The following is a 27,090-nucleotide window of genomic DNA, read 5'->3' as shown; positions in this document are numbered from 1 at the left end:
ATTAAAACAATCCTTTATTTTAAAATTTCAGTTTGCAGATAAAAGGGAAGGCTTTGTATATTAATTTTGTTTACCTTGTTGAGCAAAATGGGTACAGTTTTCTGTAGAAATTGAACCATTGCCAAGAAAGGTCAATAGTTAAGCCTATGATGCTGCACCACATTCCCTGTAAAACCGTATCTAGTTTATATTATTAACTGATTTTAAGATCAGTTTTAAAGTTTTGTATTAATTTTATTGACTCTTATTTGAATGTTTGTGCCACTTGTAATGCTTTGCATGCCATGGAATGTGGCACTTGTATTCTTAAATTGTCAGTGATAATCTAAGAAACAGAAATGTTGACTGAATATTGGAAATCCCAAGTATTTAAACAATTATTGTGGAGGTATTCTGCTACCTCTTTGATGGCTCTGAGAATTTTTCTTTTACAGTGTGGATATACAAGTTTAAGTAGTTAAATTTAAGATATCTTCCTATGATAAAATTTATTTTAATCCTCCTAACTTCATCCAAACTGAAGTGATCCATCTGAAGTTTCATAGGCATGGTCGTCTTATGGGGTAGAACTTCTCTGGAAAGTTGTGGGGCATTGTACAACGCATTGGTAAGACCTCATTTGGAATACTTTGTACATTTCTGGTCATCCATGTTCAAGAAAAATGAATTTAAACTGGAACAGGGCAGAGAAGAGCTACTGAGATGATTGGGGAATGAAGGGCCTATCTTATGAGAGGCGCCTGGAAAAGCTTGGCTTTCACAAAAAGAAGGCTGATAGGGCTTATGATTGCTCACTGTAAATACACTTGGGGGTGGGAGGAAGGGGTAAATGCCAGCGAGGGAGAAGAGCTATTTAAGCTAAAGGACAGTGTTGGCACAAGAACAAATGGGTGTTAGCTGATCATGAACAAATTCAGGCTGGAAATTAGAAGAATGTCTCTAACTGTTAGAGGGTAACATTCAGAAATAGATACCTGATAGGAGTTGTGGGGGTAAATAGCTTAATTATTTTTGAGAAAAAGCTGGAAAAATTTGAGTGCAGTTGTACAACGGCATTGGTCAACAGCACTGCGGCTCACTTCCGGTTTATATCTTATGTCCCTAAAGCTCGTGTTATAGGGTACGTCTACACTACAGGGTAATTTCGAATTAACTTAAACCGATTTTATAAAACAGATATTATAAAGTTGATTTTGCACGCATACACACTAGGCACATTAATTTGGCGGTGTGCATCCATGGTCCGAGGCTAGCGTTGATTTCCGGAGCGTTGCACTGTGGGTAGCTATTCCATAGCTATCACACAGTTCCCGCAGTCTCCCCTGCCCCTTGGAATTCTGGGTTGAGATCCCAGTGCCTGATGGGGCAAAAATCATTGTCGTGGGTGGTTCTGGGTACAGCCTCACCCCTCCCTTCCTGAAAGCAGCAGATAACCATTTTGCGCCTTTTTTCCTGGGTGAACTGAAAGCAGACGCCATAGCACAGGAAGCATGGACCCTGCTCAGATCAAAAGCACAATCGTGGACGTTGTAAACACCTCGCGCATTCTCGTGCAGTCTATGGTGAACCATGAACTGCAAAGGCAGGCAAGGAGGAGGCAGCTACGGCAGCGCGGCGACAAGAGTGATGAGGACATGGACACTGATTTCTCCCTAACCGCGGACCCCCGCGCTTTGGAGCTCCTGCAGGTAATGGGGGAGGTTCTACCCATTGAACGCCAATTTTGGTCCCGGGAAACAAGCACAGACTGGTGGGACTGCATGCGTAAGAGCACTTTCTTTGAACTTTGTGACTTGCTTTCCCCTGCCCTGAAACGCCATAATACCAAGATGAGAGCAGCCCTCACAGTGAAGAAGCGAGTGGCAATAGCCCTCTGGAAGCTTGCAACGCCAGACAGCTACTGGTCAGTCGGGAATCAATTTGGAGTGGGAAAATCTACTGTAGGGGCTGCTGTGTTACAAGTAACCAAAGCAATCATTAAGCTGCTGCTACAAAAGGTTGTGACTCTGGGAAACGTGCAGGTCATAGTGGATGGCTTTGCTGCAATGGGATTCCCTAACTGGGGGGTGGGGGGCGCGATAGATGGAACCCATATCCCTATCTTGGCACCGGAGCACCACGGCACCCAGTTCATAAACCGCAAGGGGTACTTTTTCAATGGTGCTGCAAGCGCTGGTGGATCACAAGGGACGTTTCACCAACATCCACATGAGATGGCCAGGAAGGGTTCATGACGCTCGCGTCTTCAGAAGCACTGTTCTGTTTAAACGGCTGCAGCAAGGGACTTACTTCCCGGACCAGAAAATAACAGTTGGGGATGTTGAAATGCCTGTCGTTATCCTGGGTGACCCAGCCTACCCCTTGATGCCATGGCTCATGAAGCCTTACACAGGTAGCCTGGACAGTGGTCAGGAGCTGTTCAACTACAGGCTGACCAAGTGCAGGATGGTGGTAGAATGTGCATTTGGCCGTTTAAAGGCTTGCTGGCGAATGTTACTCACTCGCTCAGACCTCAGCCAAACCAATGTCCCCTTTGTTATTGCTGCTTGCTGTGTGCTCCACAATCTCTGTGAGAGTAAGGGGGAGACCTTTATGGGGGGGTGGGAGGCTGAGGCAAATCACCTGGCCGCTGATTACGCACAGCCAGACACCACGGCGATTAGAGGAGCTCACCAAGAAGCGGCGCGCATCAGAGAAGCCTTGAAAACGAGTTTCATCACGGGCCAGGGTACGGTGTGACTGCTGTGTTTGTTTCCCCTTCATGAACCTCCCCCCCTTTATTGACTCCTCCTGTAAGCAACCCACCCTCCCCCTTCGATTACAGCTTGCTTATGGAAATAAAATCACTATCGTTTAAAAAGCATGTATTCTTTCTTAAGTCATTCCTTGTAAGCAACTCACCCTCCCCCTTCGTTTAAAAAGCCTGTAATTATAAAAAGAGGAAGAGAAATAACAAGGTATCCCAGGAGTGGTTTGGGAGGAGGATAGGAGGGAAGGAAAAGACCATTAAACACATTTCAGTGTAATGACAGCCTTTTGGTTGGACTGTCCAGGGAGGTGGAGTGGGCGGGTGCACAAAGCCTTCCCCCACGCATTCTTACACGTCTGGGTGAGGAAGACATGGAACACGGTGAGTACTGAGGGTGGTTAAACATGGGCTGCAGCGGCACTCTGTGACTCCACTGCTCCTCCTGAAGATCCACCAGACGTCGGAGGATGTCAGTTTGATCACGCAGCAGCTCCAGCGTTGCATCCCACCACCGCTGATCTTCCTGCCTACACCTCTCGAGTGTCCCTCCTATCCTCACGTTTGTCCCTCCTGTCCTCACGTTCACTGGCATCTTTCCTGTACTTTGCTACTACGTCCTTCCACTCCCTCAGATGAGCTCTTTCATTGCAGGTTACTTCTGTGATTTCTGAGAACATTTCATCTCATGTCCTCTTCTTCCTCCGCCTTATCTGAGCTAGCCTTCAGGATGGAGTAGGGAGGCTTGAAAAATGTGCAGCTGCATGAGTGGGGGAAAATAGTGAGAGAAGGATTATAAAAGATACATTTTACAGAACAATGGTTATATTCTTTCACAGTGAACAACACTATTCACCTTACATAGCACATGTGATTTCACTACAAGGTCGCATTTGGATTCTTTTAGTATTGAGTGCCTGCGGCTCTGGTGTAACAGATCAACACAGACGCAGGTCCAGGCATCACAGTTCAGCTTGCATGCTGTCATGGTAAGGCATATAGCTTCTCCCTGTGCTGCTTGTTTCCTGTTAACAAGGAGCAGCAGACACCAGCCCCTCCCATCCACAATCCAATTCTCTAGAATTGCTTTACCCCTCCCCCCACCACATGGCTGGTATCATGGAAGATCACTGCTAATCACACCCCTTCCCCCCCCCCCACCGCGTGGCTGGTAGCTGGGAAGATCACTGCTAATCACCCCCCTTTCTCCTCCCCCCCCAACCACGTGGCTGGTAGCTGGGAAGATTCCTGCTGGCCAAACGCTAAAAAGCTCAGCGCTATCCTTTCTCCCCTCCCCCATCTCTCTGTCCCCTTACTTAAATTCCTTAATTTCAACCAGGTTACCATGAACAATATCACTCTGCTGAGGATAACGAAGCGAGATAAAGAACGGATGTTTCTTGAATGCCTGCAATCACCGGGACCATACGCAGCTAGGCTTTGTCATGCAATGATACCCGATTACTTGCTACATGCATGGCGTGGTAAAGTGTCCTACCATGGTGGACGGAACAAGGCTGCCTTGCCCAGAAACCTTCTGCAAAGGCTTTTGGAGTATCTCCAGGAGCGCTTCATGGAGATGTCCCTGGAGGATTTCCGCTCCATCCCCAGACATGTTAACAAACTTTTCCAGTGACTTTACTACCTGGTAATGCATCACAAGCCCTCATGGCAAATCAATCATTCAAAAACTCTTGCTTTTAAACCATATTTTATATTTACAAAGGTACACTCACCAGAGGTCGCTTCCATGGCTTCACTGTCCGGGCTAGTGGCTTGGGAAGGCTGGGAGGATAATTCCGTCTGGGTCACAATAAGCTCTTGGCTGCTGGGGAGAATGGAGTGCTGTGTGCTCTCTGCAAGCTCTTCCTCCTCGTCATCTTCCCCCTCCGCTGAATCCTCATCCATGGTTGAGATTATAACCCCCACCTCGGAATCCACGGACAAGGGGGGGGTAGTGGTGGCGCAGCCCCCTAAAATTGCATGCAGCTCAGCGTAGAAGCGGCATGTTTTGGCCCTGACCCGGATCTTCTGTTTTGCTGCTTTGGTTTTCTGGTAGGCTTGTCTGAGCTCCTTCACTTTCACTCTGCCCTGCACTGAGTCCCTGGTCTGGCCTTTTCCCATCATAGCCTTGGAAATTTTTTCAAATATTTTTTCATTTCGTCCTTTGGAACGGAGTTCTGTTAGCACTGAATCTCTCCCCATACAGCAATCAGATCCAATACCTACCATGAGGTCCATGCTGGAGCTCTTTTTCTGTTCTCAGGAGACTGCATTGTTACCTGTGCTGATGAGCTTTATGTGGTCACCTGTGCTGATGAGAGCTCCACGCTGGCCAAACAGGAAATGCAATTCAAAAGTTCGCTGGGCTTTTCCTGTATACCTGGCCAGTGCATTAGAGTTCAGATTCCTGTCCAGAACGGCCAGTGCTGCACTGTGGGATACCACCCGGAGGCCAATAACTTCGATTTGCGGCCACGCTAACCCTAAATCGATATGTTAATATCGATTTTAGCGTTACTCATCCCGCCGGGTAGGAGTACAGAAATCGATTTAAAGAGCCCTTTAATTCGATATAAAGTGCATTGTAGTGTGGACGGGTACAGCGTTAAATCGATTTAACACTGTTAAAATCGATTTAACTGCGTAGTGTGGACCAGGCCATAGTGTCAGCTGGCCACCAGCAGGGGTCAGGAAGAGACTCCCCTTCCCCAATATACTTTGGGAGGCTGCAACAGACTGTACCCCTGTATTCATGCCTTGCACACTATTGTAATAATTTTTGTACAAAGTATGCCTGTGAGGTATCATTTGAAAACTCATTATTTGCTGGTCACTATTGTCCTGGTAAAACGTGTAGCAACACTGTATGTAATGTTATAATATTTTATTGTACATGTATTACTAAAACATGTTCCAAGTCTGGAGAGTGGCCTCACCAGTTCCTCAGGGTATGGCTACACTTGAAATTTGGCAGCGCTTTGAAGTGTGAGTGTGGTTGGAGCGCCAGCGCTGGGAGAGAGCTCTCCCAGCGCTGCACGTAAACCACATCCTCTACGGGTGTAGCTTGCAGCGCTGGGAGCCAGGCTCCCAGCGCTGCGGCACTGATTACACTGAGGCGTTACAGCACTGTATCTTGCAGCGCTCAGGGGGATGTTTTTTCACACCCCTGAGTGCGAAAGTTGCAGTGCTGTAAAGTGCCAATGTAGCCAACGCCTCCCCAAGGTGTAAACAAGGTCAATGGGCCATTACCTGCAAAATGGCCATTCTTTGGCAGGAAATGGGGAAGGGGGCCTGGGAGGAAAATCTACATTTTAGAAAGAAACAGCATGGTGTTCCTATCCAAATGGACTTTTGTCTCCCGAATCTCAGTTGGAGATGCTTCTCAAAGGACATGGAGGACTATAAACATGAGGTGACTAGACATCCCATTTTTAAAGGGACAGTCCTGCATTTAAGCCCTCCTCCAAATGTCGTGACTTTTTCTTAAAAATGGGCAAATTGTCCCATATTTTCTGTCTCTCTACCCTATCAGTGCTGGCACTTCCTGCTGCTGGCTGGATCCTTGTTTGCCAGACGCCCACCCACCAGCAGTAAGCAGGGAGGGTCCAGTGGCCGATGATGGGGGTGTGTGTGCAAGGTTGGTGACAAAGCAAAGCTGCAGCATGCGGGGCCTGGCCTCTTCCCCTGCTGGTCCATCAGCGCAGCTCCTGCTGCATGCTGGCTCTTGGCCAGCAGTGCCCCACTCCCCCCACTGGCTGTGCACTGTGAGCTGCAGTGGCTGGTGAGTGCTGGCAGTCGGCATCCAGTTAAGTGTTGCCTCTGCCTCTGCTGCCCACTCATCAGCCCTTTACGTGCTTCCTCTCTCGTTGTCGTCTCCCTGTGAGCTCCTTCACCTCCCCAGCTCTGCTGCTCTTCCATATCCCCCCAGCAGGGCGCATCCCGCTCCCAGTGCTGTGTGGAGAACCAGCCACTGGTCAGAGCACTCAGCTCACCAGCAGCCTGGCTGATAGGCTCTTTCCTTCCCCCACTGTCTCTGGCTGGGCCAGTGCCCTGGGAAAACCCAGGACCCTCTGGCCTGGGGCACTGGCCAGGAGAAGCCGAATCCTGCGTGTGCCAAAGTAGGTGGTACTGGGCATTATCTCTTTCAGGAACTTGGCTGGCTGCTTCTTGCTCACATTCTCAGGGTCTAATTGGTTTGCCATATTTGTAGTAAGGAAGGAATTTTCTCCTAGGTCAGACTGGCAGAGTGCTTGGGGTTTTATCACCTTCCTCTTTAGCATGTGGGTGCTGGTCACTTGCCAGGATTATCTGGATATATCTTATTTAATAATTTCCCTGCCATTGCAGGTACCTCAAGAAGTGGTGCACCTCAGTTCCTCTTATTTTCTGCTTGTGGCACATAATAATCTAGCCTCCTGTGCGTGTCTCTTACTTTGGTATTATTTCCATTGTTGGGTTTAGTGTGCGGGTGCTAAGTGATGCTGGTGACCTATGATATACAGGACAAGATGATTCTGGTGGTCACTTCTGGCCTTAAACTGATTCTGACTACAAAGAAGAGAGAAATTCCCAAGCAAAAAACAATTTTTAAGCTTAAGTTAAGGTCTTAGATGTCTGAGTTTCTTTTGGGGGTGAAAAAAACCTTGATCATGGAAACTTTCTTAAAATAAGTTATCCTGGAAACAGGCAATTGAAGGATGCTGAATAGCCTTAACTTCCCCCTACATCACTGCTTACAGGTCAGTCAGTTACAAGGAAGAGAATCCTGTCCTCAGAGATCACATACTGTCTTCACAGCACTGACTGCAAACTAAGAAATGCTCTAATGGTAGTACTTTTAGTCATTATTAGGTTGACTGTACACTACTATAACAGTTTAAAATTAATATTCAAAAATAATAAATTTGAAGTACTTATTTGCTTTCTGGGTCTTGAGTCTAGGGTTCATGTTTTCAAGGTTTCACCACTTGAAGGCTATAAATTTAAATGTATCTTAAAATGAATGGTTGGATTCTCATTTAATTACTTGACTCCAGTAGCAGGGCCTTTAAGAACACCAATATCAGACAAAAAAGTTGCAGAAGTTCGCAGCACTGTTAGGGACTAAAAATTAAATGAGTTGATGGTATTAGTTCATTTTCCAATAGGTATGTGTCCATACCTCATTTCATACAAACTAGAATTTTGGACAATCTCAGTAGAGTGTCGGATGATTGAATTGTCCTGGAGATGGAACTGATGCCTAGAGCAGATTTCTCAACTTTTCTCTACCTGTCCACCCAACTCTTGTTTTTTCCTAAAACCCAATTCCACAATACTTTGTGATTGCATCCCACAGTCATTTGGAGTTGCTGCAGGAGACAGTGCTGTAGGTGAGATATTGGATGGTGCTGGAAAACGAATGCTGGGTTTGTGCTACTAAGTGGGTACTGGGTTGTGGTATGCTGCATGCAATAGGTGCTGGGTTAGGGTTTGAGGAAATACTTGATGTGGAGGTTACTAAGTCAGAGTTGGTAGGTGCTACAGGTGGGGTCAGAGTTCATGGGTGCTGGGCGTTTTGGAGAGGAGGAAATAGGAAGGACATCCTAGCTTCCGTCTCTTGCCAGAGTTGACTCTTTCAATTGTAGATTTCTTTTTCTTCTCCATCCTACTGAAGTGTGAGGAATGTATCGCTTAAGTAAGGTGTAGAGCAGTCTTCCGTGATACTGCCATAGGAGCCAGGCACGGTTGGGGGAATCATGTTAAAGCTGAGGTGGCAGTTTTAAGAGGCAGTGACATTCTCGTTGGGTGCTAGTGGCCATCTTCTAACAAACAGGTCAGTTTTTTTTCTTTTTAATGGGGGGTTTTGCCTACAACCCAGCTACCCACATGTCACTAAACTTGGGATCGTGATTCCTAGGTAGACAATCTCCGTCTTAAAGGCTATTTCCTTCAAGACAGAAGTGAAGCCCATTAGTAGAGCTGTGGATGAGGAAACTTATACTCCTGCTGTTCGGGTTGTAATGTTCTGTGGGCAAATGAAGAGCCTAATTGTCTTGGATTGTAAATTTAGCAAATTCTTAAGAGCTAAACTGAAAGGGAAAATAATACAAATAACTATTAGCTTGCTGTTTATTATCACATGCTGAACACTATACAGTTCAGTTTTTTTAGCTTCTGTATGTTCTTAGCTATTCAAAATTATCTTACTCATTCCTTCTGTAGTCACATGTAAAACTGAAATGTTTAATGCTACTGGAACATGGCAGCCTGTATGCTCCCCTAGCATAGGTGGATTTACCAAATAAGCATTTTTTGTCACTGACTGCTGTAGTTAAGCTTCCTTGCAGTAGATGCCAGTAGAGCTCTTCCAAATTAAAATAGAAATATGATCACCATTTCCATAGCAACAGTTTCCTCTGAGCATTACTATTTATAGAAGTACTGCTTTACATTACTCATCACAGTGAAACTTTCTAACAAGGGTTAAAATCTTTGTGGAAAAGATACTTTTTGATCTAAAACTGCATGGATTTAATCTCAGGCATTATTAAATAGTGGGATTATTTATTTTGCTGTATGTATTTTACTTTATAGGTATTTCACTTTATAGGTATTTCTGTACCACTCATTACTGTAGTATTTTTATTTTTATATTAAACAGTCTTTTAAAAACCTACTTGAACAGATTAATAGGTTGATTATAAATCTTGATTGGAGCTGAAATTTGGCATGTTGTGTCTAAAAAGGGGGAAATATTATGTACAGATAATCTTTGCTAGGATTTGGTTTTTATTACCATGTTTAATTACTAATACTTTTATAGTATGCCAAAACCAGCATGCCAACTTTGGGCATTATTTTCATGCATTTAAAATGGAAAACAATTAAAATGTAGAGTGTTAGCAAATACTGTCCATTTTGCATACAAAAAAGCAAACTCCACTCTCTCAAAAATGAAGCACTCTTTGTAGATAAGCAGTATCTGCCTCTCCAAAGAGTAGCCTACCTATCCCCCCTACTCTCTCTAGTCTCTTTTGTAAATTGACAGCTTTGTAAAGCATAAGGAAGGTTGCACTTGTTCAGATACTTGCTACTAACACTCACTCAAATTTTCTAAGAAGAATTGTTATTCTCAGTTATAAAACAGTAATGTAACTATTTTGGCTTTATATGACTTCCTCAGGGCTTTCAAACACAACTGGGAAGAGATTATTACATAAAGACATGAGTAAACATATATTATCACACACACACTTTATTATTATTATTATTATTAATATTATTATACAGTATACAAAATGTTATGAAATTAGGGCATATAATATTGCCTATGCTTTAACAAGTTGTGATTGTGTTAATGCTGCTTGTAAAGGGACCCCACAGCATTTCATAATTCAGGGATGTTAAACAATTTCCCCCTTTTTATAATTTCCCATTATTATATAATTCAGTGGTAATAAGTGTTGATGACATCTTTTAAGCAATAAAATGTTTTATCAGTCAATGGGAGATTTGCTAAATTGGCAAGATTCATGGGTTTTCAAAAATTCATGAGCCTTAACCAACATAAATTTGATTGTGTACATGAACTAATATATTTGAATCGTTGTTCTACCCACATGGCTTTTTTGTTTTGTTTAATGGAAAGCCTTTGCCCTGTCCTGTAAGGCCTAGGAACAATTGTACCTTAAAGTGAAGAGAGAGATGCTTAATCAAGGAATAAAACTATTTATCTTCAACAAACAAACAAAAATACAACCTCAAAACCGTCCCCTTTGCAGGAACCCTTCAGTATGAACAACTGGACGATTCACCTTCCTCAAATTCCGGGTATAGGATAGGTCCACTTGAGAAAAATGCAGATATCCAAGAAGTGCCACAGTATCTCTTTCTTTACTTGTGGATGAGGGCAGAAGTTGACAAAAGAAACCTAATGATTTTAACTGGAAGGGAAAGAAACTGAAATGGGTATACAGTTTCAGTTTGAGGGGAAGGGATAGCTCAGTGGTTTGAGCATTGGCTTTCTAAACCCAGGGTTGTGAGTTCAGTCCTTGAGGGGATCACTTAGGGATCTGGGGCAAAAATCAGTACTTGGTCCTGCTAGTGAAGGCAAGGGGCTGGACTCAATGACCTTTGGTCCTTTCCAGTTATGGGAGATAGGTATATCTCCAATTATTAGTAGTAGTAGTAGTACTTCTCCCTTATAATAAAACTAAAATATACACAAATAACATAGGCAGTCATGTGGTGATTCAAAATGTTGTATGCATCCACCAAAATATTAAGATTCAGGAGCAGACTAAAGATCTACAGATCAGTTAATTAAAGCTGAACAGAAATTATTTTACAGCCCTCACTGTTTAAGAACCTGACAATTAACATATACCATTTTTCAAAGTAAACTGGAGGATATTTCTTATTGGAGGATACCACAAACACCTACTGGAGCAAAGAGCTGCATTTATCACATAACTTAGGTGTTTGCTATGTCAGCTGTTCTTGTAGATGAAACAGTGAACTTTGAAATTAACTCCTGGCCAGTAAAATACCTTTGGTGGTTTTGATTTATGGATGTATTTGTAACTGTTAAGTCTACTTGTGTGTTCTGTTTACAATTTAGGGCTTTCTTTTTTGACAGTGCTGTATTTATTGAAAAAACATTTTGTATCGTTTAAGATATGAGTACATAACAATGAATCTTAATGTTTATATATACTTTTATGGTGAGAGTCTGCAGATGGTGCTGTTTACACATAGCTGTACAAGTTGCTGCAACTATTGTATTGTAATTAAGATTCGTTTTGGGGAGCTGTTGCAAGCATTAGGAGAGTTTGCTGTCTGCCTTTGTCTTTAATTGGATTCAGTTCTTGGGGGAGATCTGCTCCCTAGAATTGGGCATTGTATTTTTCGGTTGAGTTACCTGAAAGAAAATTGCCTGTGTGTGTGTCTGTTCAAAGGCTGGGTATTTATAGTGGGAGTAAAATAAACTAAGGAAATACGTGGACTCCTTGTCACTGATTTCTCCTTCAACAGGAGACTGACCCTGCAAAGACACAAAACCCTTTACCATTCAGAAGATGGGGCAACAATATATTTGTGAGTTGCTTGGGGGTGTGTGTGTGTGTGTGTGTGTGTGTGTGTATAGGCTTTGCAGAATTCAATTCATATTTTTTATAATTGTGATAGTTAATATCAATGTTTATTTTTAAGCATGTTTTTTAATTTTTATCAATTTAAATTTTCACAGTTGCAGGAAATTATGAGGAGGGTTAGACAATAATTAATTATTTAATGACAGGCATTGAGATACAATAAATTTAAAGCTTTATAACTATTAAAACACACATTGTCAAATATACAAAGTAAATATCGTTAAATTAAACTCTTAGGTTAGCAGTTTCCTTACTTCGCCTGTCTGTACATTTCAGTTATCATCAATAAAAATTTTGTTTTGTTGGTTTGTGAGTGCACAGCAAAATCAAGGTATAGTAACAAAAATCTAATCCTTCCAAACGCGCACATATGCAAGGAGGTCTCTTTAGTCATCTACTGGACGATGTTTGGAGGGAGTTGGGTATAGGATCAAGAAAGGTGCAAATAGTTCCTGACTTCCTTCAGTCTAAATGAGCCATTGATAACATCCTCCTACAGCTGTTAGCATTGTGAAAGTTTTGTAAAGACCTAAAGAACTTTTGCCCTAGATCGAGCAGAAATTTCTATTTAAAATGTCATTAATGCCAACAGCTTTCATTTTCAGTATTGATAAACCTTTTTCCCATCAATTTTGGAATATGTTTAAAATATTCTTAAATGCTCATAAATAGAGCTGATTGAAATTCACAATTTCTGTCTCATGGGAAATTTTGACATTTCAATATTTGTTTTCCCACAACACAAAATGTTGGAATTGAGATTTTATTTTTTTTAAAATGCAGATTCTCAAGAATTTTTATTTGGAAATGTTGAAACATTATTTTTGACATATTCAATTGCAACAAAATATTTTGACATTCCTGAAATTGAAGTACTTTGTTTTATTGACCCAAATACTTCATTTTGAGTCAGGTCAACATTCAGTTGCATTTCTCTTGCTTTACTGGAGTTATAATTCAGGCCCTTGTTGCTTCCTGTGGGCTGGACTCCTTGGAGGACTATATCTCCCACAATGCAGTATGGCTCCAGGTGACCAAATCAGGGGAGTTATGTGTCCTTCTAGGTGCATCGTGGGAGATGTAGTCCAGCCAAGTAGCCTGTCCCCATTCTCCCCTGTACACCAGCCTCTCTGTTAAATTTCAATTATTTGTAAGGAAAAAGTGTTGATTGACAAACTGAAGTCCTGGTACAAGCAAAGCCAAATATGTTGCACGTTCAGGAGAGCACCACCTCTTAAGTAACCTATTGAAACCCAGTGCCTGCTAGCCAGAATCGAAACTATCTGTGCTACCAAGTTCCCCCAAACCTTGTCCCTTCTTCATTCTCCATCAAATAATTTAAAGGATTTAGTTGTGTGCCACTTATTAATGTAACACACTGGTGTTGAACTTTCTCTGTAACTTATAAAAAACGTAACATTCTACATAATTCTTGGGTTTATTACGCCTTCATACCATTCATGACTTCACAATCTTTCTTTTAAAATACATTAATCTCATTTTTAACTTGTGCTACACAATCTCTTTCTCCTAAATAAATCCATCCATCTCCACATTCCATCAATCCTGTCCACTGACAAATAGTTTGGAAACTTGAGCAGAGGACTAAAATAATTAGCTCAAGATTGTATGAAAGATGGGCTTGTAAGGTGGAGGGGGTGTCCAGAAAGGAGACCTGGGAAAAAACCACTCTCCCCTAGTTACTAGGAAAGAGAAGGATGCTGGGATTTCTGCTAGCTTGCTGATCTAGATTCTTTCTGGGAGCACAATAGGTTCCTGGAATATTTTAAACCAACCTGTTGTATTTAGGTATGTGCAGATAGCTACCCCAGTTTTGTGTTTGTAAGTTTGTTCCTAGGTGGTTCCTTTAGCTTTGAGTCCAGGAATTACAGTTCTCAGGATGCACCAGGAGAGTGGGAGGAGAGAGAAGAGGAGGAGAAAAGGAAGAATGTGAGTCTGTGGAAAAAGTGCAGGGAATAAACCTTACCTTTGCTGTTAATCAAGCTTTCTGAGAAGGACTTCCCCCATCAACCCTCAAATGCCACCTGTTTCTGTTCTTCTCCTCAATTCTAGAGTCACTTGGTTACTACAGTAGCAGATAGGATGTCTTTACTGTTTTACCTTTCCTTGACTGCTGGCTGCTTTGAAGAATGTATAAGTTTATGTTCTTGAAGTTGATGATAGTCACTCAAAAACTCATCTTACTTACCAGGGGCCAATGGAATTTTCAAGCTCTATGCAAACAGCCTTCCAAATATCAAACCAAAACCCTTCTCCTCCAAATGTTTGGCTACATTGTCTTGATCTTGTTTTGTTAAAAATATATCCATTCTGTCATAGATTGTGTTGTTCAAAAGTTGTCTGACATTATAAAGTGGATTTAAAGCAGGGGTGGGCAAACTTTTTTTTCAACGGAGGGCCACATCGGGTTTCTGAAACTGTATGGAGGGCTGGGTAGGGAAGGCTGTGCCTCCCTAAACAGCGTGGCCCCCATCCCCTGACTGACCCCCTCAGAACTCCCGACCCATCCAACCCGCCCTGCTCTTTGTCCCCTGACTTCCCCAACCCCTATCCACACCCTGCCCCCCTGGGACACTCATGCCTATCCAAGCGCCCCCTGTCCCCTGACTGCCCCTCTCCAGGACCTCCTGCCCCTTATCCAAGCCCCCCCACTCCCCACCCCCTTACCGTGCCACTCAGAGCAGCAGGACTGGAGCTGCACCAGCATGGCCAGAGCCAGCCATGCCGCCGTGCTGCCCGGCAGGATCCCGCAGTCCTGCCACCCAGAGTGCTAGCGGCATGGTGAGCTGAGGCTGCAGGGAAGAGGGGACAGCAGGGGAGGAGCCGGGGGCTAGCCTCTCCGGCCGAGAGCTCAAAGGCTAGGCAGGACAGTCCTACGGGCCGGAGATGCCCTGCGGGCCTTAGTTTGCCCACCTCTGATTTAAAGTAAGGTCCCAGAATGTGTCATAGAATCATAGGACTGGAAGGGATTTGTATATCTGAAAACATCTGAAAGCTATAGATAGGGCTTTATGGGGAGAAAAATAGGGGCAGATCTTTTAACAGAGTTGAACTAGAAGTATGCAGTGCAGTTGTATTTTTGTCATTCCCAGGATAGTAGACGGACAAGATGGGTGAGGTAATATCTTTTATTGGATCAACTTCTGTTGGTGAGAGAGACCAGTTTTCAAGTTGCACAGAGCTCTTCAGGCCTGGGAAAGGTATTCTGAGCGGGACAGCTAAATGCAAGGTGGAACTGATTGTTTAGCAGAAGTAGTTAGAGTGGCCCAGAATATGTGCTATCTTGAATGGTCCCTTAAAACAGTGGTTCTGGGTACGCAGAGGTCTTCCAGGAGGTATGTCAAATCACTTAGATTGTTGCCTAGTTTTACAACATAGTACATGAAAAGCACTAGTGAAGTCAGTATAAACTAAAATTTCATACAGACAATGACTTGTTTATACTGCTCTATATATTATATCAGTGTTCCTCAACCTGGGGGTTGTGATGTATTTTATAATTATATGGTTAAAATGAGAACGTGAGCAATTTTTTAGTAATAGCATCCTGTGACACTTGTGACTTTGTGTCTAATTTTGTAAGCAAGTAGTTTTTAAGTGAGGTGAAACTTGGGGTACACAAGACAAATTAGCTTCCTGAAAGAGATACAGTAGTCTGAGAAGGTTGAGAAACCACTGCCTTAGAATATGTGCTAGCTACTTATGCTAAACAGTTTGTTTCATCTTGCATTTAGCTGTGACGCTCAAGGTACCTTTCACAGACCCGTAGAAGAACTCTATGTAAGCATGAAAGTTTGTCTGTTTCACCAACAGCAGTTGGTCCAATAGAAGGTGTGACCTCACCCACTTTGTGTCTCTGAACTAGAAGAGCATTTTGAGGGAAAAGTGGAAAAATTTATTTATTTATATCTTGAGCAGTCTACATCATCTTTCCTAAATAGGGACATTTGATGTCTGAATTAGACATTGAAAATACATTCTATTCTGAGACTTGCCTGATGAGTATCTCTTATTTCTCTCAAAAATGAATTTCCAATATTGCCTACCTCAAGTGTTCAAAAATTGTATGTCAGGACACAAAAATGTGAGATTAACTGAATAAATAATTATTTGGTTTTAAAAGTAATAAATTTTGGTTGCCTTGGTTTTGAGTCTCTAGGGATCAGATTTTTCAAACTTTATACACAACCAGGAATACTAAAAACTCCTTTAAAATGAAAACTGAGATTCCCATGTAGTTCTGGGAGCTGGGGCTTTAAAATAAACAATGTTGTGAGAGTTGGTAACATTACATTTCTGATTGTCCTTTCACCTATCTTGTGAGCAAATGGAGAGGATAGGGAAAGTTGACCTGGACAGCACAGAGAGGAACAGAAAGTGGCTGGACCAAGAGTGGGAAGGTGTGACCACTGCCCTTCTAGGGGAGGTGGAAATATTTTATACCAGGGGCAGTTCTGGGGAAGCCTTCTCTCACTGAAGTTGAGCTGGTTAGCACCTGCCTTCCCACCAATGGAATTAGAGTGGGAGTGGATTTCTTCTTCATGATCTACTGTGGGTTTTATACTAATAACCTTTTTCTTAGGGCCTAGAAAGGAATTTTCCCCTCAAAGCCCGATTTGTCTAAGGTGAGGTGGAGAGTGTGTTTGTTTGCTTTCCCCACAGCAGGTCAAGATTCTGGTAGGGTAGGCAGGGAGTTTTGGTTAAAATATTGCAGCTTAGTAATTTAAAAAATGTGGCAGATGTCCAGTGCAGGTATGGGTTATGGAAGGGTACAGCAGGGAACCAATCCCATCCACCCTCCTTTTACAGTCCTCCGAACTCTAATAGAGGGGAGAGCGATGGGGTCTGGTAGGACCAGGTGTGTTTCAGGTTGGGGTGAAGACTGATAGCAGCCCTCCCAAATAAGTGGAAATCACTAAGAAAAGAACTATGACCAGCACTGTACAACTTATTGCCTGGTATTCCCAGATATGTTAAGTGTATAAAGTTTCAGGCTAACTGAGTCTTTCTATTGCCTTCTGTTTTTCTTCTGGGATGGCTGAAAAATGGATTTATTTCTTTACTAAGGGCTGGGATCTGCCAGCACTACTCTGACTGGGTAATACCTTACTCAGCAAGTGGCCCCACTGACTTGTTGATAGACACTTGGGATAAGGTAAAACTCAGCATGAGTAAGATTGGAAGAATCTGGCTTCTTGTTCTTATATACACAAGAACTATTCTGTATCATACTCCATTCTGGCTTTCTAAACGTAAAAGGAAAAAAGTGGTGACTTTGTTCAGTTTTGTTTAGTACAAACCATCGTTTGTTTTAACAAGTAACCTCCTTGCTTAGAAAATTATACTCTTGTAGAAAATATAGGGACACCATAATTTAATTAACTACCTATAATGTAATTACAGTAGTACTAAAACTATCTTAAGAGAAGGATGTATAGAACGAGTCATTTGCCTTTTTCCAGCAACTCACTTAGTTTGTATGTTTATGATAACTATTTTTTAATTTTATCTGGCTTCTGATTCTTTCCTCCACTTTATATACCATGCTGTTGTGTATTTTCATTATCTCATCATGTGTTTTTATATGAAAAAAGCTGTTAAACTGAGAGTTTAAGGCAAATATTGCAGCTCTCCTAGTTGCCACCTTTAGCTGATACAAAATAGTTTTGCAAAGAAAAACACTATAATATGCTATTTTATATTAACAGGAAGTAGAACAGCAGTAGTGGTTAGAAAACATTGCATTCAGGAAGTTTGACACATGCATAGCTCTTAGCTTCTGTGTAAGTTGTTTCAGCTCCTTTTTAGATTTTCTTTTGGTTGGTTGGTTGGGTTTGTTTGTTTTTTTTAAAGTAAATTATCAATGTATATAGATGGCAGCGCAGCGGGAGTTACCTTGTAACCAGTGCACAGGAACATCCACAGCTTTGCAGAAACTTGAAGGATTTGCTAACCGACTTTTTCATAGGCACTCTAAGGGTGCTTTACAAGAACAGAAAGTGGCTCTGGAAAATGAGAGCCATCATTTCTCCGAACTAGCTGCCCTGTGGGACAGATCAAGTAAGTGTTCTGTAGATACTCAAAATTCAGTTCATATTTCTAATTAAAAGATTTTATGTAGTAAATAAACAAACTAGAGTATATTCTGTCAGACTTTTTGTAGTATAACACAAAGTATTGGTTTAAAGAAAGAGCTATTGCAACATGGAGGTGGAAATCTGATTCTCTTTGGCAAGGACCTGGTATCTGGTAACAGAGTTTCACTTGTGAGTTTGCTTTCCTATTTGTTAGGCAAATGTTAACTTAAGTTAATTTATGTATTTTTTGTGAACTTCTCTTCCCAGTATTTCAGATCTAAATTTGCTAGTTTTAGCAGTAATAGTTTGTTTTAAATTGTTGGTTTTCTTTGCCGTAAACTTTGGAAGCATGGCTATTATGTTTTGCTGATTAGGTCCTTAATTACATGGCTTTTATTTAATATTTATAGTGTCCTTTTATTTTTAATGGATATTTCAAAATCCATTTTATGATGAGAGTTTGAACACTAAAACTGGCGCAGACATTTACAGTTTACTGTTTCAAATTAATTCAGCGTAGTAACTTTGATTTATAACACTAGTTATCAATAATTTTGATTTTATAATATTCCTAATTTGTGGGAGAGAAAGGGGCAAACTTATTTGTATTGCATAAAACACGCTTGATCAGAAATATGGCTCAGGCGGTGCATCCTCTCTCCCCATTACTTTCTAAATTACACAAAATATGCAAAGTTCATAATTTTAGGAAAAAAATAATAAAGTTAATGAGATCAAAATCATCATCACTACTCTGTACATATTCCGCTTCAAAACAAACAGTTAATTTAGTAATTTGTATCCATACTTTTTGCAATCATATTTTTGAGTGAGTGGAGTTGAGAGGTACCAGGTATTTTGCAATCTAAGTAAATTATCCCTATTTCCTATTTTTAGAGCAACTTTTTATAAATAATGTAAGTAAATAATGTATCTTATTATTATATACCTTAAAATTGTTTTTTAAATATAACTTGTATTAATTTCATAAATGAATTTGGATACAGCAATAGGTTGGAATACCACAAGCAATTTTGACTATTGAAAGTAATAGGCCTTAACAAAATATGCTTGTCATAATATTGTATCATCATGTGAAAAAGACCAAGTTAACACATGTGCCTACTGTGAATTTGAATTTATGAATGTGTCTGATTAGGAATGTCCCTAACCTCAAAAGATGGAAAATGGAAGATAAATATGGAAACCAGAAAGTTGTTTATGCTTGTATTGAAGATAAATTAAATCAAAATCTCCCAACTCAGGTGGAGATGCACAGACTAGTTTTGTGGGGTGGCAAGCAAGAGGATTGGTGTTTTGGGGAGAAATGGCATGACCTCAGATGCCTAAAACTTTTCAGCTCACCTTTATACATAAAAAGTAAAAACGGGGCATAAACTAATTTATTTTCTTTACAGGTAACTTCACAGGTTCTTCTCTGTGATATGAAATTCACTGTGGTTCCACAGGCATTGGGGTAGGCCTTCTCAGTATTGCTCTGTCAGAATCATGCTGCTGTTTATCAAGAGAGGCAGAATGGAAGCGTAGGACCTTGATATTAATGGTCCTAGATTCTGTTCTCTCCCTGAGATCTGCGTGATTTGGATGGGCCAAATGTCTGACACTTTGAGATGGAAGGATAGCTTTGTCATTAAGGCACAAGAATGGGAATTGGGAGGTAGGGGTCCCATTCTTGGCTGTGCCAAAAGGTCTCTATGGGAACCTTAGCAAGTCACTTAACTACTCTGTGCCTCAGAGTTGCCCTTTGTAAAATGAGGCTACTTCTTCTCTACGTCCTTACACTTCCCTTGCTTGTGTTGTGAGGCTTAATTTATTAATGTATATGGCACAGTCAGATACTCGAAAAACAACTTAATATGAAACCCCATCTATTGATAGAAGAATGAGTTTTGAGGGAAACTGAGTAGAAACTACCAAACATAATGAACCACTGAGCCCTAGGATCCCTAAATGTGTCTGTACCAGTCCAAACAAGTGTGTATTCACAAGAGGGAGAGAATACATTTCATCAGACACTATTTCAAGCTTCCAATAAATTATTATAATGTTGAGAACACTGCTTGAAAAATACTGCAGCACTGTCATTTAATAAAATGAAAAAACGGTATTGACCTACTATCTTCACAAACTGGGTCCTGTTTGCGTACCAGCCTGTATTTTAGGGCAAGCTTGATTGCATGACTTGTTTGAAGAGGAAATGGAATGTCATGTCTGATGATAAACGTAGTGAATGAGTGCTTGTTCTTAAAGTAATATTTTAAGCAATAATTATGCATGTTGGTTGTAGCATTTTTGTATCAGCAAAGTTTGTGAACTAGTAGCCGAGCGGTCATGGATATATGTGTGTCATTTTAAGTTGAAATTTGCAGATATTAATTCTAAATCTTTGCTCTCAGTTTAGATCATCTATAGACAAAGAATAATGCCAAGCCACGTATGGGTTTGTGTCTATATGGTAAATGTAGGACTCTTAATTCACTACTATCACTACTAACAGTGAATGCAGTGGTGTAGTCAGAATGCCTGTCTACACCTGAGTAGAAAATTGTCTTGCTTTTCCTCTTGAGAAGAAAATACTAAAAATATTTGACTCTTTCGTTGTGCTTTCACAGAGTACAGCAGAAAGTAGAAGAGGAGTAGTCTTGATCATATCTGGCTGCATAATCGCTTTCCTTCATGTTCTAGAATAATGTAGCATAAAATTTAAGTTTATTGATAAGCACTTATCTAAATAAGCAGCATAATGTAATTTTTTATAAGTGATTTTTAAATGTTCGTAAATGTCCTCCTACCTGTGTCTCTGCAGTTGTAGTGTTCTTATTAACTGCTTAGGTGACACCAAATTCTGCAGACCTGGTAATTTGTTCCTGAACTCTCCCAAGCAAATATACTCTATAATTCTAGAAGGAAACATGAACAAGAGAACCCTTATAAATATATTAAGTACTGAAGTGGCATCAATTTTAAAGTACATTTAGTTAATATAATACCCTCTACTATAATGGAATGTCCTGAATGCTCTGTTTCTCTTGTACCTCTTTTGTAAAGCAATTTCTGATGCAACTACTGCACTTAAAGAGGAAGTTGCTTCTTTATGGTTTTTTAGTGCCTTTAGTTATCTAGGCTTGTGGTTTAGTGCTATGAGTAAGGTAATGGGGTATGTATTCTGAACCCGGGTTTTCTTCCTGGCTCTGCCATTAACTCAGTGTTTGGCCTTGAACAAATCATTTGTCCTCTCTGTGTTTCAGTTTCTCAATCTGTAAAATAGATAAAATGTTTCTAAAAGCGTATTTAGATCCTCAGATGGTGTATGAGATTATTTTATGTCATTTTTAGATTCCTATGAGAGGAAATTTTGATTCTTCATACTGCACAGCTTTAATTTTATAGGGGAAAATTGACAGAGTGTATATGTGTTTGAATAATTTAAACTGGCCATTAGCCAACATTTATAATGATGTAAAACCTTCAGTACCAAATTAATATTATTTTAGTATTCAGAATTGTATATTTCATTTTCAGTTCCAGATATATTTAACATGATCAGTTGAGCATCTACTCTATATTTTTAATACGAAGATAGGAGTGGTTAAGATATGTCTTACTGCTGCAAATCCCAGTCTCCAAATCACCTACCTCCATTACTCACACTAACCTTCCATTTTCCAAAAATTATGAAAAATTAGATGACATTAGCAATCTTAGTAACACAACTCATTAGAAGAATCACTAACATTACATTGTTTTAATAGATGTGAATACTGGGATTCTCACTAAAATGTGAGTGTATGGGTGATTAATAGTGGAGAGAATTTAATTTAGGTTGCTGATTCAGCATGACACTAAATATGTTTAAAAGACGTTATATGCATTAACGTAGAACGTCTTGTAAGCCTTTGAAAAAACACAATAGAGCTTCAGCAGGATAAATGCTAACTGTGTGGGGAGAAATGTTAAATCTTAAATATAGAGGTGTACGTTGTGTGGATTGATTAAAGCTTTAGAGTAACTACTGGTTGAGTAGAACTCAACAGATAATTCTGGTCTAAGGTTGCCATGGAAACAACCAGTGCTTGATAGAATTGAGAACATCTTAAAACATCCTGGCTTTTTAATGCTTTTTCCCCCCTGCCATTTTCAGTTGCTTTAGACATGTAGAGGTAATGCTAGGTAGAAAACAAGTAGTTTAATGAGCAAACTTGAGCATCCACATCCTGAATATTGATCTGGTGTTCATTACTGGTATTTTGTATATGATAGTTGTTTCACATCTCAAGGAGTTCTTAATGAAGACAAGATTTCTGGATTTCTGTGTGCTATCTATTACAGTTCGTGTGTGTGTGTGTTTACTGGATCAGTTCTTGTATTTCTAGAGATGAACATAACTTCCTCAAATGTTGGATTAATATTATGAGCAATATGTTTCTGAAAGCTAGCTTTTCACTATGAATGGTAAGTCATTTTATTACCTGTGACACTACAGTCTGTTTTTATTTAATAATACTGTCTTCACAATATGGAAAAAATCTACCCTGTTCCTCAATCTTTTCCACATATTCAACAGTAAATAAATTAATATATTAAGCTTTTTTTCATAATTGAGTCAGTATGAGTAATACAAAATGACAAATCATAAAGGTTTGTTTTGTATCAAACATGAGGATGCATCTTCTTTGCTTTGCATAATAGAGATTTAATTAATATTTTAAATTTTAATATTGCTAAAGCTTTCTTATTAGAAATAATCTGATTCCAAATCAGTAAATAGAAGGCATCAAATTTCAGATGAGGAGTTTGTAATGTGATCCTGAATTAAATCACTTTATTTAAATCTTATCCTTTCCTTTGGTATAGTTCATTAAGTTGTTCTATTACAATTTTATGTGAATGTATGCAAAGCAGTACTTCAAACTGGAGAGCCTTCTGAAATTTTTGTAATTATAATTTTCAAATTCTGGACATTTTTAGTCTTTTACTACTGAATTCCATGAACAAACTTGTTCTGCGATAGCTTTTATTCTGTCTAAATGGGACAGCAGAATTGTTGCGGTCATTCATGGAGGGAATGAGAGTCTGTCTTAAATCAAGGTATTTGGCACTTAGAATTACAACATATTTAGTAAATTAGTCAGGCAATATTTGTTTACCAAAAACTTGATGATTGTTAATATTGTTAATTATCTTTTATATAAATGTAAATTGAGATAAAGATTTGTGAAGCAGTCTATTTCATTTTGGCATACCAGTCAAAGTTGAATCAAAATATATAAACCCAAAATACACACCATTTTATTTCTCAGAAATAATTTGTTTTGAAAGTTGGAGAAATGGAGGAATTTTTAAATAATCTATATCTTTCTTGAGCTTTTTCTTTAAATTTACCTTTTTTTTAAAAAAAAAAAAGGGGATTTTATTTACTCCACAAATTGAGATTACAGTAGAACTTCAGAGTTACGAACACCTGGGGAATGGAGGTTATTCGTATCTCTGAACTGTTTGTAACTCTGAACAAAACATTATGCTTATTCTTTCAAAAGTTTACAACTGAACAATGACTTAATACAGCTTTGAAGCTACTATGCAGAAAAAAATGCTGTTTTCACTTTAATTCTTTTTTTTGGTAGTTTACATTTAACACAGTACTATACTGTATTCCCCTCCCCCTCCCTTTTTTTTGTTTTTTTGGTCTCTGCTGCTGCCTGATTGCGTATTTCTGGTTCCAAATGAGGTGTGTGGTTCATAACTCTGGCATTCATAACTCTGAGGTTCTACTGTATTCAGAGTACTAGTACTGCTGAGATTTATCCCACATAGATGACATAGGATATGGGAAAGATAGGTGAAGTTACAGTATGCCTGCCAGATATAACTTCAGTTTAGATACGCTGTGTAACATTATTTGTTTTGTGGGCATCTTCCCCGAAATGAAATGTTTTGTTGCCAGCTCCCCATTGGCATAAAGTTTTTTACAACATAAGGCCAGATTTCAGAACGCTGCATGTGCAGATGTGAGACATATATTTACTGAGTTTGATCAGTATCATGTGGTCATGGTAATAATTATATGTGAAATTGCCTGTGCTGATTTAACATACAAATGGCCAAACTGGGTCAGACCAATTACCATCTAGCCCAGTATCCTATCTTCCAACAGTGGCCAATGCCTGATGCTTCAGAGGGAATAAATAGAAAAGGTAGATTGTGGAGTGATCCATACCCTGCTGTCCACTACAAGCTTCTGGCACTCAGAGGCTTAAAACACCCAGAGCATGGGGTTGCATCCATGACCATCTTGGTTAATAGCCCTTGATGGACTTATCCTCCATGAAATGATCAAGTTCTTTTTTGAACCCACTTATAGTTTGGCCTTCACAACATCCCCTGGCAATGAGTTCCCCAGGTTGACTATGCATTGTGTGAAGAAGTACTTCCTTTTATCTGTTTTAAACTTGCTGATTATTAATTTGAGTGAGTGACCCCTGGTTCTTGTGTTATGTGAAGGGGTAGATGACACTTAGTTACTCCACAACATTTATGATTTTATAGATCTCTATCATATCCCTCCTTAGTCATCTCTTCACCAAGCTGAACGGTCCCAGTCTCAATTTTTCATCATGCAGAAGTTGTTCTGTACCCCTAATAATTTTTCTCTGTACCTTTTCCAATTCTCACATATCTTTTTTGAGATGGGGCATCCAGGATGGCACGCAGTCTTCAAGGTGTGTGTGTACCATCAATTTATGTAGTAGTGTGATATTTTCTGTCTTATCTGACTCTTTCCTTATGGTTCTTAGTTTTTTTTTGACTGCCACCATACGTGGAGCGAATGTTTTCAGAAAACTATCTGCAGTGACACAAGAAAGAGATCTTGGAAAAAGCTAATGTAGACCCCACGATTTTGTGTGTATAGTTGGATTGTTTTCCAATATGCATTACTTTGCATTTATTAACATTGAATTTCATCTCCCATTTTGTTGCCCAGGCACCCAGTATCATGAGATACGTTTGTAACTTTTCTCAGTCTGCTTTGGACTTAACCATCTTGAAAAACTTTGTATCTGCAGATCATTTATGAATACGTTGAACAGCGCAGGTCCCAGAACAGATTATTGGAAGCCCAGGAAAATTACCTCTCTTCATTCCTGTCTTTTAACCAGTTACTGATCTGTGAGAAGACCTTCCTTCCTTATCCATTACTGCTTACTTTGCTTAAGAGCCTTAGGGACCTTGTCAAGGGCTTTCTGAAAGTGCAGGTACAGGAACTCCTCAGTTAAAGTCATCCTGGTTAATGTTGTTTCGATGTTAAGTTGCTGATCAATTAGGGAACATGCTTGTTTAAAGTTGTGAAATGCTCCCTTCTAATGTCGTTTGGCAGCTGCCTGTTTTGTCCACTGCTTGCAGGAAGAGCAGCCCCTTGCAGCTAGCTGGTGGGCGGTTGGAACTAGGGTGGACCAGCAGCCCCCCTACCAGCTCCCCTCTCCCCTAAGTTCCCTGTGCAGGAGCTGTCCCTCCCCCCACTGCCATGTGCCGCTCCTGCCCTTTGCCTTAGAGCTGCTCCTGCTTGCTGTAGGGGTGGAAGAGGGGAACTACTGTCAAGATGTATCCCCCTCCCCCCTGCTCCTGCACCCCACTTACCTCATTTTCCATAAAGAAGGGGGGACACACGACAGAGGGAGGGAGCTGCTAGGCAGTAGCTGCTGTCTCAGGTCTCAACAAGCTGATTTAATTAGCAAGGCAGTGTACTGAAGCCTGGGGTCAGCTACTTAAAGGGAAAATGCACATTTTCTCTCTCCCAAACAGGCTGTGTGTCTGTCTTCCCTCCCTCCTTTCCTGCTGCCTTGTAGAGTGTTGAGAGTTAACCCTTGAGGGCTCTGTCAATTGCTAGTTCATTTAGCAGTAAGGCATTCCCTGGGAAATATCTCACCCTCAGACTCCTCCACCTCAACCAAACTTCACAATCATCATCACTGTGTACCAGTATTAAATTGTTTGTTTAAAACTTATACTGTGTGTGTATAAGTGTGTGTATGAGTCTTTTGTCTGGTGAAAAAAATTTCCCTGGAACCTAACCCCCTCATTTACATTAATTCTTATGGGGGAAATTGGGTTTGCTTGACATCATTTCGCTTAAAGTCGCATTTTTCAGGAACATAACTACAACTTTAAGTGAGGAGTTCCTGTATGCTGTGTCCACTGGATCACCCTTGTCCACATGTTTCTTGACACTCTCAAAGAATTCTAATAGATTGGGGAGGCATGATTTCCCTTTACAAAAGCCATGTTGACTCTTCCCCAACATATCGTGTTAATTTATGTGTCTGATAATTCTTTTCTTTACTGTGGTGTCAAGCAATTTGCCTGGTACTGAAATTTGGCTTACTGACCTGTAATTGTCAGGATTGCCTATGGAGCATTTAAAAAAAAAATGTTACATTAGCATACCACAGTTAACCTTTGCAATTTCACATTTGAGTTCCTTCAGAACTCTTGGATGAATACCATCTTGTCCTGATGACTACTTATTGTTTAGTTTATCAATTTGTTCCAAAACCATCTCTATTGACACCTTAATCTAGGCTAGTCCTTCAGATTTGTCACCTAAAACAAATGGCTCAGGTGTGGGAATCTCCCTCACATCCTCTGCAATGAAGACCAACTCAAATAATTCATTTAGCTTCTCTGCAACAGCCTTGTCTGCCTTGAATGCTGCTGTTAGTTCTAAAAATCTTGCCCAGAATGTCCCTTCTATGTCTTTTAATACCCCGCCTCCCCCAGACACACACACACACCCCTTGTAGGCTGATGGGTAGCTCCTCCTCCTGTCTCCCAGTTTGATTTGTGATTTCACAAAGATTAGATTGATGGAATCAGTTATATCAGCTTTGAATTTTGTGACTCAAGGACCTTATTTTATTGCATTTTATCATACATAGATTTTGTTGGGTTTTTTGAAAAGTTTTGTTCATAGATTAGAATAAAAAAATCTGCATATTCTGTTTGTGGATGGATTCCACAAACCTACATTTCCAGATTCTTTTGCATCGGGCATAGAGAGAGTCCCAAACCCATCAAAAGAATGGCCCACAGC

The 27,090-nt window shown here is 40.4% G+C and overlaps 1 protein-coding gene across 4 annotated transcripts in view; it reads left to right on the top strand.

Moving 5' to 3' along the window:
- The window catches only part of PRKACB (protein kinase cAMP-activated catalytic subunit beta), a 122,381-nt gene that overhangs the window by 45,865 nt on the left and 49,426 nt on the right, over positions 1 to 27,090 (top strand). Inside the window, exon 2 of one of the 4 annotated variants that reach the window (XM_050963508.1) lies at positions 11,765 to 11,827. The exons of 1 other annotated variant lie outside the window; for it this stretch is intronic. In XM_050963508.1, the coding sequence (XP_050819465.1) occupies positions 11,809 to 11,827 (19 nt within the window). In that variant the 5' untranslated portion in view covers positions 11,765 to 11,808. Of the gene's footprint in view, positions 1 to 11,764; positions 11,828 to 17,678; positions 17,965 to 22,163; positions 22,455 to 27,090 lie in introns of those variants that run through there. 2 more of the 4 variants (XM_050963505.1, XM_050963509.1) reach the window with 2 other exon arrangements.

The sequence above is a fragment of the Gopherus flavomarginatus genome, chromosome 7, assembly GCF_025201925.1.
Source record: "Gopherus flavomarginatus isolate rGopFla2 chromosome 7, rGopFla2.mat.asm, whole genome shotgun sequence".
NCBI classification, from domain to species: Eukaryota; Metazoa; Chordata; order Testudines; family Testudinidae; genus Gopherus; species Gopherus flavomarginatus.
The sequence above is the reverse complement of the archived record's forward strand: the minus strand, read 5'-3'. Positions and strand labels throughout refer to the sequence as shown.